This window comes from Ostrinia nubilalis, chromosome Z (genome assembly GCF_963855985.1).
Source record: "Ostrinia nubilalis chromosome Z, ilOstNubi1.1, whole genome shotgun sequence".
In the NCBI taxonomy this organism is placed as follows: domain Eukaryota; kingdom Metazoa; phylum Arthropoda; class Insecta; order Lepidoptera; family Crambidae; genus Ostrinia; species Ostrinia nubilalis.
The window spans coordinates 2,666,165-2,679,585 of record NC_087119.1 but is presented as its reverse complement, the minus strand read 5'-3'; the positions used below and the strand labels follow the sequence as shown (position 1 = coordinate 2,679,585).

The following is a 13,421-nucleotide window of genomic DNA, read 5'->3' as shown; positions in this document are numbered from 1 at the left end:
AGCTGGCCTTCGAAATAATAAAATATCTATAAATAGAATGCGATTGCTGATGTTTACTGCATTAAGAGGAAATGCTTTGTGTGTGTGCGTGAGCTGTTGTTGTGAGCGGCAGACGTGAAGATTCCTTCCTTGTGCGGTGGACATTGACAATCGGCCAAGAATTGGGTATGCCTCCGCGCAGATAAACTATGAACTTGGAAAATGCCGCACTTGCGGTCTTTCGTCTCTCACTTGTTTTTCTTTATGAGCCAGAGGTGATTGACAGCAATTGCTGAGCAGTCCTATGACATTATTTATCTTCGCGGGTTGTTCTGATTACACCTCCCCTGCATTTTATTTTGAAGGTGGAAGACCTGACGCTTTGTCTAGTTTTGTTATTGTTTGCCCCGCGAATGACCAGGCGACAAGTAAATGTGCACCTTATGTGTATTGTAATAATTGTTCTGCTTCTGTTGCAGTGCATCCTGAACCAATCAGTCCAGTGGCGCTTCAACGCCTTTACGCTAGAGACCGTGTCTGGAGGTAATGTTTCTATTTTATTGTATGTTGTCGCTTTCGTTGTTATTTAACGCACGGAGTGTAAATGTGGCTGAGTTGTTGGATTGTTGGACAGTTATTGCTCAAACTTATGGCATTAGTAACTCAAAGTTAAATTAAAATAGAAATTAATAAGAGACGACGCGTCTTACGAATTTACGCTCCGTAGGTTATTTCAGCTAATCGTTGTAGTGGAAAACCAAGTCAAATCGCCATGTTATTTAATATCAACACTAACGTACGTATTTAGTGCTGTAATCAGTGGAAACTATATTGGTGTTATCTCTGTACACCTACGTTTGCGAGAACGTTCATTCATAAGGACTTATTCTGGGTAAGTACCACTTTAATGCACGTGTTTTATAAAATAGTAGTGTAGTAAAAGTAAATGTAATTTTATTTATCGGATAAAGTAACTAAACAATGTTTATCCGAGAGATACAGGTAGGTATTAGTAGTATTTTCTTTTAACTGATAGGATTAAGCTTCAAGCCGCGAATCGAGACACAATAGACAATCAAATTGTTACGCGGTCATATGCGACAGCTTGGATTTATTGGATATTGATGGGTTAATATCAAAGTAACAAATACCTATAATAGAACGTTAAATTCGCAAGTAAAAGTTAATACTACGATATACCTATCTTCAGCATTGTGACTTCTAAGGCGTATTAAGTTTAATACTGTCAAAATATGTTCAACAGTCGATCTAGCGTCATGTTCAATAATTATTTCTCCATTAAAGGCTTGCTCAAATCTGTTCACATTAAGGCCGCGTACACACCGACACATGTCGGCGGCATCATTTGAAAGGACGTCGCCTTATATTATGTTCGAACCACGGAGTTGAAACCACAGCACGAGAGAAAAGTAGAGCATCTTTAAATTTTTTTTTAAAGATTATTAGCAATTTGTGTTGCCCAAATTACTAATACTCCCATTAGCCCCTCGTGTTAAGCTAAATAAGCTTGTGTTACGAGTGGGCTCACCACAATAGTCGAGCGGCTGTGGGATTCGAACCCGCGTTCCTCGGATCTCGAGTCGGCCACTCCGACCCCTTCACCGTTCGGCTATCGGCTAAATAAACAAACACAAACACTTCTAATTGAACTACCTTAGAGTTTAAAAGAGGTAAAAAAGCATAAAATTCTTAAAATTGTATTATGAAAAGAAATAAAAATATGTAATTAGTACCTAAGTAAAAGCACTTGAACACAAAAATCAAATTAGTCAAAGAGAGTCTTGTAAAACGAAACACTAGTATTGAAAGGTTTTTTACTATTCCTTTTTACTATGTCGCCGCCAAGCCGCCGCTATGTCGGCGTCGGTGTGTAGGGCGCCTAAAGGACGATGTGTCGGGAAACATTTATTTAGCCTTAGCTTTCTTTGATCGCACTTAAGAGATTAAACGCGCTCGACTAATTACGTAAACTTATACTGTGTAGCAAACACTGTGTATAAGGTCACTAAACGATTAACCCTTAGCCTATTTTCACCCATTATCGCTACTTCCAATCCAGATAAAATCGATCTTCATGTACAGTCTACAACGTCAGAGTATACCTAGATACATTTTTTTTTGCAAATTAGCACGTATTTAAACTGTGATTTGTGTTTAGATAATAAAAAAAATCTAGATATAGTCGGCGTCTAGTAATAAGGTATTCTGTATAAATCTATCGATACTTGTCTCTTGAACTTTGGTAACCACTTAGATATGTTGTGCTCTGTCGTATTAAATATTTTTAGTTCGTTAATATTAAGAGCCTTTGTTTTAAGTAGTTTATGCACAAAAATACACTTTAGATGTAGTTTCTTAGCTAGACAAATTGTATGTGACAGTATTATATTTTTCTTCAAATAGATACACACACTTACTTAGTGTGGGTATTTTTGTCGTTCGTATTTTTTCCCGTTTTTTAATTCAATTTGAGTTTTCCCGTTAAAGTGTCAATAGTTAGCCAGATTTTCGCTCTCGAATCTAGGTCTCGATGACGCACTCCAAAAAACGGATTTTCGAATGGGGTCGACCAGGAACAGCTCTATTCCTGTTCGACCCCATTCGAAAATCCGGAAAACTAGGTGTCAAATCCTTTTGCACACATTTAAAACTGCCAGCCCATATAAAGAAGTTTCCCCGTTGATTTTAACCAATCCTTTTTGGAGTTGAACAAATCAGACTTTTTTGTTTGTTTATCTAAAAAACATTCGGCAATGTTTTTATTTAAAAATACATTTTAGAACAATTTAGTAAGCTGATTATTGAATCACAGATTTCTCTGAATCACATTTTTTCATAAAATTGGTGCTATTTACTTAACTTTTTAAAGGTAATATTTAAGTGAAAAGATTTGAAACTAGCTACTCTTAATATTGACTCTCGGTTCGAAGCGGGGCTTCCAAGTTTGCTTGCCGCCGCTTCAGACCGTCGATTCCTTTGGTTGTTTGCATTCATTATGAAGTAGTTTTGTTTATTTTCACTATTTTCCCATTCCGTTCAAAATTCATTGAAACGAGCTAGACTCGAATTTGAACTAATGATAATGTGTGTGTTTTAAACTTTGCCGTGAATAAGACTAGAGTTGTGTGTTCAGTCAAAACAAGTTGCTGTGTGTTTTGTTTCGTCAATAATTGCTTTTTTTACTATGAACTTCATATTACTTGTTGCCCTCTGTACTCGTATGTGCATTGGATTCTTATGGATAGTTAATACTTACCTACCTATTTTAATACATTTACAATCTTGCGCAATCAAAAAATCATCAAAAAAAAACCGGCCAAGTGCGAGTCGGGCTCGCACACCGAGGGTTCCGCCGTACAAACGTAGCGGTTTACAATTTATGACGTATTAAATCAAATTACTTACTTGATTCCGTTGCGAGTAGTGGCGAATTTCAAAATATGCGGTATGATTATTTTTTATTTATTTATTTTTCCTATATTTGCATTATAGGTAGGTACCTACCTCAGCGTTTTGAATTTTTGCGTTGATTTAGAATTTCTCACAGTTTAGAGGCAATTAGATTTAAGAAGTGTTTGATATGAATTTCAACTTTAATATCTCTACGCGTTCATGTGAAAAAGGGTAGGTAGTAAGTTTATAATTATTAAAAAAATATTTTATGTCATGTAAGCAAAAATAATATTTTAAATTTTATATAACTTCAAATTTATCATTTTCGCAATTTTTCCTTTATCTGTACTATATAACGTTGCTTCGTGCCGAATTTCAAGATTCTGAGTTCACAGGAAGTACCTTGTAGGTTTTGATTCCCTAGCGTGTGACGGAAATTCGTCTAAGGTGTCGGTATAAACTGCTGTATCTTTTGATCGCGTTAACTTAGAAGTTTGATTTTTTTACTTCTTAAAGGGACAATAGATCTAGGTATTTGGTATAAATTTCAATTTGATACCTTTATTCGTTCGTGAGAAATAAGGTAGTAAGTTTCATTTTATTAAAATATTTTTATTATATTATATAACTAAAAAAATGTAATTTTCGCAATTTTTCCTATATTTGCATTATATGACAATGCTTTATGCCAAATTTCAAGATTCTGAGTTTACGGGAAGTATCCTGTAGGTTTTGATTCCTTTGCGAGTGTCGAAAATTTGTTGAAAATATCGACATAATCGGCTGTATCTTTTGATAGGCTTGGCTTAGAAGTTTGATATTTTCACAGCTTAAAGGGACAATAGACCTGAGTATTTCATGTGAATTTCAGCTTGATACGTTCACGCGTTCTTGAGATAAAGGGTCTTGACAGACGGACGGACAGACGGACAACAAAGTGATCCTATAAGGGTTCCGTTTTTTCCTTTTGAGGTACGGAACCCTAAAAACCACAGTCTTTTACGGAACGAAAACTCCAAAGTTTATGGAAAGCTGTAAAATCGGATAAAAGCGTTATAACTCTATCTTTTGTATGGCCTATCGAGTGTTTCTAGCCATTTATCCGATTGTGGAGACGTAATAACTCCGCAGCCTCCCCCGGGAGCGCTTAGTAACCGCTTAAGATCGCATCCCGGGGGCATTGGAGCAATTGACATTTGCGCTCCAAGATCAATTTGATCAATTACTTACCCACTTAGTAACGGATAAGTATAACGATTTGGATGTGTGGTGCTTAATATGCTGGTTGCAACAAATCTTACGATTTTGGCATTTGTTATGGTGTATGGGACCGACGACAGGTTAACTTAAGAGAGAGTTGCATCCTTCGTTTTTCCTTAATTTTTTTATCCAACAATCGGGACGATTCAAACCTAGAATGCCCTAACTAAATCAAAAAGCTCACATACCCTTACATATTTAGGTTCCCAAATGGATTGAGCCCAGCAAGTTTATGAAACCAAGAAAATGATCGATTTCTCAGTGTAATGACATGTTTTTACAACTGTTAAGAACGTTTACATTTCAGATATCGAGTTTTTATTTATAGGATCATTGGCACAAACGACTTGAATGGGGTGCTTTGACCCTCACGGCCTTTGGATATAATATACATGCGAACAGTAAGGGTTCTGTTCTATTACGCATGTTAAATAATGATAGGGTATTCATAGTCGGTATTTAAACTCTATTTATGATTAATATTACCAGGTTTTGCCTGCAGCTTTGCGGTATGAATTTCAGTCTGTCGCTGAAAGACACAGCCTCTTTCAGGAATAATTAGTTCTCTACTGCTGAACAATTTTTCAGTCTTCAAACCAACTTCATATCTTTAAATGTAGTTTTAGTATTTCTCTCCTCAATATAAAATTTAAAGAAATGAACTAAAACTTCCAAGAAAACATAGGTACTTAGCGATCCTACTAAAGCTAGCTGCCTTGTGTTTATGAGTATTTTTACGCTACAACCGGACCTTTTTTAGAGTAATCTTTTAATGGTTTCATTTTGTGTATTCATGAACTTATTGTTAATACAAATTGAATCGTTTAGACCGAACGATATTTGAGGATCGTTTTGAATTCAAAGAAGAAACACAGCATTTTAAAAAATGTTGCGTCATAATCTTTCGTTGTACCAGTTGTACACAATTTTTGGATACCTACATTTCCCTCAATTTTGCCACCTGCCTGATACTATTATCTTTAACGGTGTTATTTACTTTCCGATGTGAATTAAATTTATCATAAATCTGCATACCCGGGGCACGTTTTTATTTCCCAAAAATGTTTTATCCGATTTTTTTCCTCGAAAGTAGAAATGTGAAAATGTTGTTTGGTTTGGGGTTTTTGAAAATTGTGTAACTTGAAAGTTTTTATTTAATAAATCCCATCCAGGAAATAATGCTGATATGATTATATTAACAGGTGGTTCAGCACAGTAAAGATCAGTGTTACTGCTAGGTTTTCAAGTTCATTCGATCTCAGAATTTACGAGTATTTACGAGTAGATTTAAGTGAATTGGTCTCCTACAGCGAGGTAGGTAGAGCAGTACCACCCTCTTCCCGTGGGCGCCACTAGAGTCGACTAAAGGAGAAGTATGACATCATTCATTAAGCCTACCTAACACCCAAATTGTGTAAACATGTCAGAAGATATCCAATCATATCTCCACAGTTTTTATTTCTTGTTTAAAATCACATTAAAATCAACACCATACCATATAAGGCAAGCCTACTCCATTATCTTTTGTTATGCATACTTGTGTTATAATCTACCAGCAAGCTGACGTCCAGTTGCAGCGGATCACTGATACACTCAGACGCAAAAAGTTTGCAGAATTTATTACATCCACGGACTGCAGTGACTTCCCAATTTATTCCAGTGCTTTTTATTGCATTTCCACCGGGATTGGCTACAAATCGGACTGGCAAAGTTATTTATTCCGCATCGGTAATTCTAGCTCTGTTGTCTGGTTTGCATTTTTATTTTTAGGTGCATCTATTTCCTTACTACTGAATCCATATCATCAATCAATAGAATTTGTCCTTCAGTGGTCGTCCTCTGGTGAAGTAAAGGCGTTTGTATCCCATTAATAGCGGCTGGCATCCAGAGTGTTTCCTTCTAACTTTATCAGAGTTGAATCATAAGACAGGTGACACTACTTCTAATACAGGTCCTCAATCTCAAACATTTATCACGCTGCGATGCGAAATGCGTTACACACGGCCGTCGCTAACACTCTAAGGCTGAGTTGCACCACCTAACTAACTTTGACAAACGTCAAAAATCTGTCAAACTCCATACAAAAAGCACCGGTTATCGTCATAGTTACGGTCAAAGTTGGGTGGTGCAACTCAGCCTAAGAGAGACTTCAGCTAACACAGCCTATCAAACAGGTTATGATATGAACAGTGCCTTGCTCTGGTTCTAGAATTTTTCAAGTAAATGTGTTCATGATTCCTTCCTTACAAAACTTGTAAGTTCACAAAAGCCGTAATTCATTTCACAAACGGCAAGTTTCTAGAAAGTACCACATAAAAAAAAAAAAGTACCGTGAAACTTTTACCTTGTGCTGTTGTCTGTTTTGTAAACTGCTTTTGATTCCGTTCAAAGGCACTTTAGTTTACACATACAATAGTTTTAAGCTGATTCGGAAACAAAAGTAAAATTCCTCGCACAAGTCAAGTGTGAGTGTGTGACTTTGACCCAACTGTACTCGACTGTTTGTGGCTATTAATAGCGAATATTCGTAACATAACTTGGGGTTCGGATCACCTGTACTTGGCAAATGCCATTGAATGTATCGACGAAATGATTTGGTGACGCACCGAGCCGGCCGCCTGCTGGATTTACCAGGTCAACCGGTACTGACAAATGCCCGGTTACACTAGGTCTTCCGAAACGATAAGCTCCCACTCTCCTAACTGAAAAGTGAAAAATGCCGTAATGCTAACCTTGATTATATAGAATTCACCTAACTACCTTTAAACAGTGCACATAAAATGGAATGCTGTATACTTGCTGGACACCTGGCTAGTAGGTACTAAGTATAGGGCTAGGTTGTTCGGTATGTAGAATTGCAAATATGCTACATTCGATACTTGGTTCTGTTCGCCTGTTTGTTCTTGACCTGCTGTAGCTTACTATGTCAACTTGGGTACATGTAATGTAGGCTTAAATGTATTGTTTATAAACAGCAGTACAAACAAAATTATTATACCTTTAATGCATTGCACATAGATCTATAACTGTGCCAGGGTCGATTGGAGGTTTGTTCTGAGATTATGGTCACGTTAGTGTACACGGTTAGCATAAACCAGTTGCAGCGTGCATTTTTGGTCTGTGCCTATAGTTCTCTAACGCTAAAAACTTACTGCGCCCTATTATGGGACTAACGGGACTACTCCCACCAGTTGTTCTTTTCGCAACTCCTGTGTAGAGATCTACCGCTTGCCAGTAAATAAGGTTAAGTTTGTCCCGGGGGAAAGTCAATATGGGTCATGTAACATATCATGTTTTGGCATACGTCAAAGTCTAGTGCTCACTGACCCGTAAACTGTTTGTTTATTCGCGTAAATAGCCGCGTGTAAATAAGGGGGCGTCCATAAATTACGTGAGACTTTTAGGGGGGGGAGGGGGTCAACAAAAACCTCACTAAATCTCACGTGGGGGAGAGGGGGGGTCTCAGGAAATATCACGTAATTTTTTCCTCAAGAAATAGAGAAATAGAGTTTGCCAGAAAACTGGGTTTAAATCTTAAGTAAAAAAATTGGCCAAGTGCGTGTCGTGCCACGCGCAGTGTAGGGTTCCGTAGTTGTCCGTCGTTAACAAAATATATTTCAGAAGCAAGCAATTACTTCATCTAAAGTCGCTTTTAATATTTTCTTCAAAGGAATTTTTATTAGATATGAAAATTTATAATACATGAGTTAAATGACTATTACTCTTAAACTAACTGACCTACCCTAACCGTTATAGTTTTCTTGAAAATTCACAAAAAGCAGTATTATTATGAATTTTTCCAGATTTTTCAAGCCAACAGTCTAGTTTTTAGAGGGGGGACGCCCTTCTCGAACAAAAATTGGCACTTTAAACTCTCTAGTGTCAATAGTTTCCAAGCAAAACCTCGGACAGACAGACATATCGAAACTATAAGGGTTCCTTGTCAGGACTACGGGACCCTAATAAATTATATTTTCTATGATGATAATGACATTTTATTCTATACCGTCTAAACAAATAAAACTAAAAATGCTTCCGTCTGCATGAACACTAAAATGCAGAATAAATGACGAAATTAAGAAAATTATAAAACAATTTTTTTTTATCAAAATCGATTTTGCTAGATTATTTAGAAAGGAACAATAATTAGACTAGGTACTTCTGTAAAAAAAAAAACCAATGAGACCTTAGTACTAACCGCTGTCACTACACGTGTTTTTCTGGATCTATTCGTAATGTGGGCTTAGTGCGACCTTATATCGATGGTCATCCGCTAGCGACTGCGTAAAAAATGACAACGATAAATGCAAACTCGCACTAAGCACACAAAAAAACTTTCTCGGTTAAATTATTCCAAAACTATTACATTTCGGATTTTTTTAAAATATCACGTGAGATTAGGGGGTGGGGGAGGGGGTCAGGCAAAATCTCACCAAATCTCACCAAGGGGGGCGGGGGGGTTGAAAAATAGCCAAAATTGTCTCACGTAATTTATGGACGCCCCCTAAACGGCGCCCGGAAAGCCGCGTGCCCATGATAGCGGGGTGCATTGTCAAATTGTTTGGTTCTAGTCGCTCCACGCTCACGCCTCGCGAAGCTGCGCTTCACAGTATACTCTGCTAGCGCTGTCCGAATAGATAGGTATCGATATTTTACAAAAAATAGCAGTGATAACAATACTTTTGGTTTACAATAGCTAATTGATATTAAAGCCGCGGCTTGATTTCCAGGTGCATTGTCAAATTGTTTAGTTTTAGTCGCTCCGCTTACGCCCCGCGTACGCAGCTCACTGAAGCGGCGCTTCACTGTATACTCTGCTAGTGGTCTTATCAAAGATATAAGTATTTAATTTATTTATTTTTGAACATCCAATTAATTAAATGAATGTTAATTTCAATGTATACCTACTTCTTTTCACTTTCCGGGAAAGGGAAATTATATTAGAATACACGTCTTACATATCGAAGAGCCAAAATATTCGTATCGACAAAACAAACATCGATACATACCGGGCGAGTCGTCGCTCAGTTGGTATTAATTTTGACAACTAGCGCGTGTGCCGGCTCAAAGCAACGCCGGCCTTGCGGGCAGTAATGGCTGGGCTGAATGGCAATCTCAGGGCAATAATTGAGCTGAACACGTTAGTGACACGGCACACATGCTGTTTCACTATCGGCGACAGTTGATTTCTCTACTTCTTTTTTAGGAAGCTAGTCAAGCGACTAAACGTCCTAAACCACACATATGAATAGAAACAAAAAACTATAATGGCAATCTCAGGGCAATAATTGAGTTGAACACGTTACTAGTGACACGGCACACATGCTGTTTCAGTAACAGCGATAGTTGATTTCTCTACTTCGTCTTTTTTAGGAAGCTAGTCAAGCGACTAAACGCCCTAAACTACACAAATGAATCGAAACAAAAGACTATAATTTGGCCATCTCGGATTGCCCCGAGCTGGCCAAATTGAGCTGAAGATGTTAGAAACACGGCACTCATGTTGTTTCTGTTTCGGCGATCGGTGATTCTTTACATAGTCTCTTTTAAAAAACTAGTTAGTGACTGAAAACCCTACATCACACAAGTGATCGGTGATTCTTTACTCAGTGTCTTTTAGAAAGCTAGTCAAACACCTAAACTCCTCAAACTACACAAATGAAACGAAGATCTAGATTTGATATTAATTTACAGTTACTTTAACGCGCGGAGACCTTAATGGGTTTGTTGAACGCAAGGGGTCTTTCACATGCTATGCATCATCCATGGCCGTCGGGGCTAAGTGCAGCATGTCTGCATGGCCCTTAGTGGAAGGCTATTGTATCAGCGAGGTGCCTACAGTGTTCAGGAATATTGCAGTGAATACGACCCGGTGACAATAGGCCTTGTACACCATAGGATAATTAAATTACCTACCTGGCTAGTGGATCAATCAATTGGCAGATTTATCTTGTATTAGAATCACTAAACAAGTAAGGTGTTCATGAATTAACGAGGTAGAAATTAGTAGTGTCCGATCATAAGTACTTTTTTTGAAGTTTTTCTTTTGTCATAATCATTTGCTTGCTTGAATAAGGCTAGAAGCTTTGGTTCCGTGCACTCCGTCCGACCACTCTTTTCTATCACTATAAGTACACTCGACATCAAATAAATCGCACCTCCCTCGACAAGCATTTTCAAACGTATGCATCCCCACTTCCCACCAATATTGGCACCATTTAAAAGCCTAGTTCTAACCTTCATTTAATTAAATGAAAGGTTTTTACCCCAAAAATGTGTCTAGGGAAGGATCCAGAGTCACTTCTTCAAAAAATAGGTAGTTACGCTAAAGCCAACTTTTATGGGTATAAAACTGTTAAGTTGGGATTAATCGCTATCAATCTGTTAAATGGACACGTGAGATCATTATTTGGTTCTATAACCATAAAAATTGGTCTAATTGATCCCATAGGTGGGCCCAAAGTGAGGTATTTTTTCAAGTCACATTTATGGTATATGTTAATCATTTATAAAGAAATTAAATGTGTTTTTCTTTAAGGATATTTATTGGGCTTTCAAATAACACCAATATTGTTGGGGCACCATGATTGTGTCAGAAGAAAATCGTTAAAGTTCGCGTCGCGGAAGGTGCGGTTTATTTGATGTTGAGTATAGTTTGGTTCACTACTGGAACAAACTGGACATCTTCATCAAATCATAAAGCTCACAGTCTCGCGCTAAGGTAGGTCAGACGAAAAGAAGATACCACGATCAGTCCTCCTCCGTGCCTCAAACACACATTTTCCTTTACGAGCGATACTTAGTTAAATTTAGTAGACACGTACCGTCCCCCTATTTCATTTTCCAGCGTTGTTTGTGTTTGCGATGTGATAGGTCACGCTGTCGCATGGGTACATCAATCTATATTTAGAGCTAAAATTGGTTTTGAACTGCGCGGCCGCTGCAGCCAAGACAAACAACGGGGCGTGCTGCGAGGGTACACGAGCGAGCTCCAGGCCTTTTGTCACCTGAACGATGCAAAAAATCCCGCTGCAACGATCTAAATAATTTGCAGATAACAATTTTTGAACTTATTATTGCGGCAGTCTCAGTTTATATTAAACTAGCTTTCCGCCAGCGGCTTCGCACGCGTGAAATTTCGTTTGTCACAGATCGTCATAAATTATAGCCTATATGTTATTCTTGATTATGAACAATAATACTGTAAAGTTTCATCAAAATCCGTTCAGTAGTTTTTGAGCCTATTCATTACAAACATACAAAAATAGGTACAAATCTTTCCTCTTTATAATATTAGTATAGATTTTAAAAGGAGAAATATTTCAATGTAAGTTTTAGAGAGAGATTATTTCTAGTTAAATGTTATAAAAACTTATAAAAGAGAAGAAACATAATATTTGCAATGCCTCAAAAATCGCAGCGGACTGCTAGCTACAATTTATTTTCTATTGTGTCTTTATTCTTGAAAAACTTCAATTATTCTTTTGTCATTTGCACTGATAAAGTAAACTTTCATTACTCTATTGTCACTTGCATTGATAACGAACCAAAACTACAGGGATAGAATTTGTGAAGACAAGAAAACTAAACAAGCGAGCAATCCTCACGTGTGCCGGTTACAGCAAACGAGAGAGCATTCATAGAACACACTAAGGAATCCGCGAACAAATGAGTTCTTTGTTTTTATTCAAATAAACATAATTTGAACCTCCGCTTACACCAAATCCGTGAAGACTACACAAGTCCAAACGGAACACTTTCAAACGCTGCTGTCATGTGTAATCTATTTACAGAAATGTAAAAATAAGAAAATGGGTATCCATGTCCCTGCACACTTGCAGTCACGTGGCGATTAACCTGCCATTTGCCGTTACATTCATGCCTAAATAATGCGTTTCTAATTTTAACATACTCCGGACACAAACTCCATCAAACAATAGGTATTTGATATAGACGTTAAGTTACCGTTGAAACCGATTCATCTGAAGAAAATATTAAGATTCATCAGAGTGTATCTTAATTCTTTACCATCATCATGTAGTATTTTTCGGGGATGAATTAATAAGTAAAAAGACGACTATGTTAGGAATCTCGGAAGTGTAGAAGCTTATATTCCCACCAATAAAAAACTACTTCAAAAGAAGTTAAAAACAACTGCCGCCCGCTTTTTCGTCTCATAGATTTTAGGTCTCAAATACACTTCCACATTTCGGTCCTAAAGCCAGGAAATTTTCAAAAATTCCGCCTGAGCACTCAACTCTACAAGGACACTCGAGCAATATTTTCCTCAAATGTCTGGAAATCAAAGGTATTTCCACAGTATATATGTCGCAGGCAAATTGTATGATTCCGCATTTTACAAACGGCGTCGTCAATTTACAAACGCTCGCTGTTCTATGAAATGCCGAAGGCAAATTGGCAATTCGTTCAATTGATAAAATTTCGACTAAGATTGTTGCAATAGGGTGACCATCATAAAACACATGTTGGACAAATCAGACATAATTTCAGAAATCAGGTAGGTATCTATTTAAGTAAGACAAACCTAAAATACTTGCTACTCCTAAAGTAATTAAAATATTTTCGTAACAAAAACAACACTAGACTAATTTAAACTATTGACGTACCTATAGGTAGGTACATAAAAATATGACATTAAATAAGTTTCGATAGTCAGTTCTTTAGATAAGTCTTACATTTTAATTATACCAAGAAGAAGTCTAGAAGACATAACACAATATTTTTTATACCAATATATTCCGCAGCAG

At 37.3% G+C, this 13,421-nt stretch overlaps 1 protein-coding gene across 1 annotated transcript in view; it reads left to right on the top strand.

Moving 5' to 3' along the window:
• LOC135087005 (probable 3',5'-cyclic phosphodiesterase pde-1) overlaps positions 1-13,421 on the top strand; it is a 131,991-nt gene that overhangs the window by 93,449 nt on the left and 25,121 nt on the right. The window contains exon 4 of the mRNA XM_063981862.1: positions 459-522. Coding sequence (XP_063837932.1) covers positions 459-522 — 64 coding nt within the window. The remainder of the gene's footprint in view (positions 1-458; positions 523-13,421) is intronic.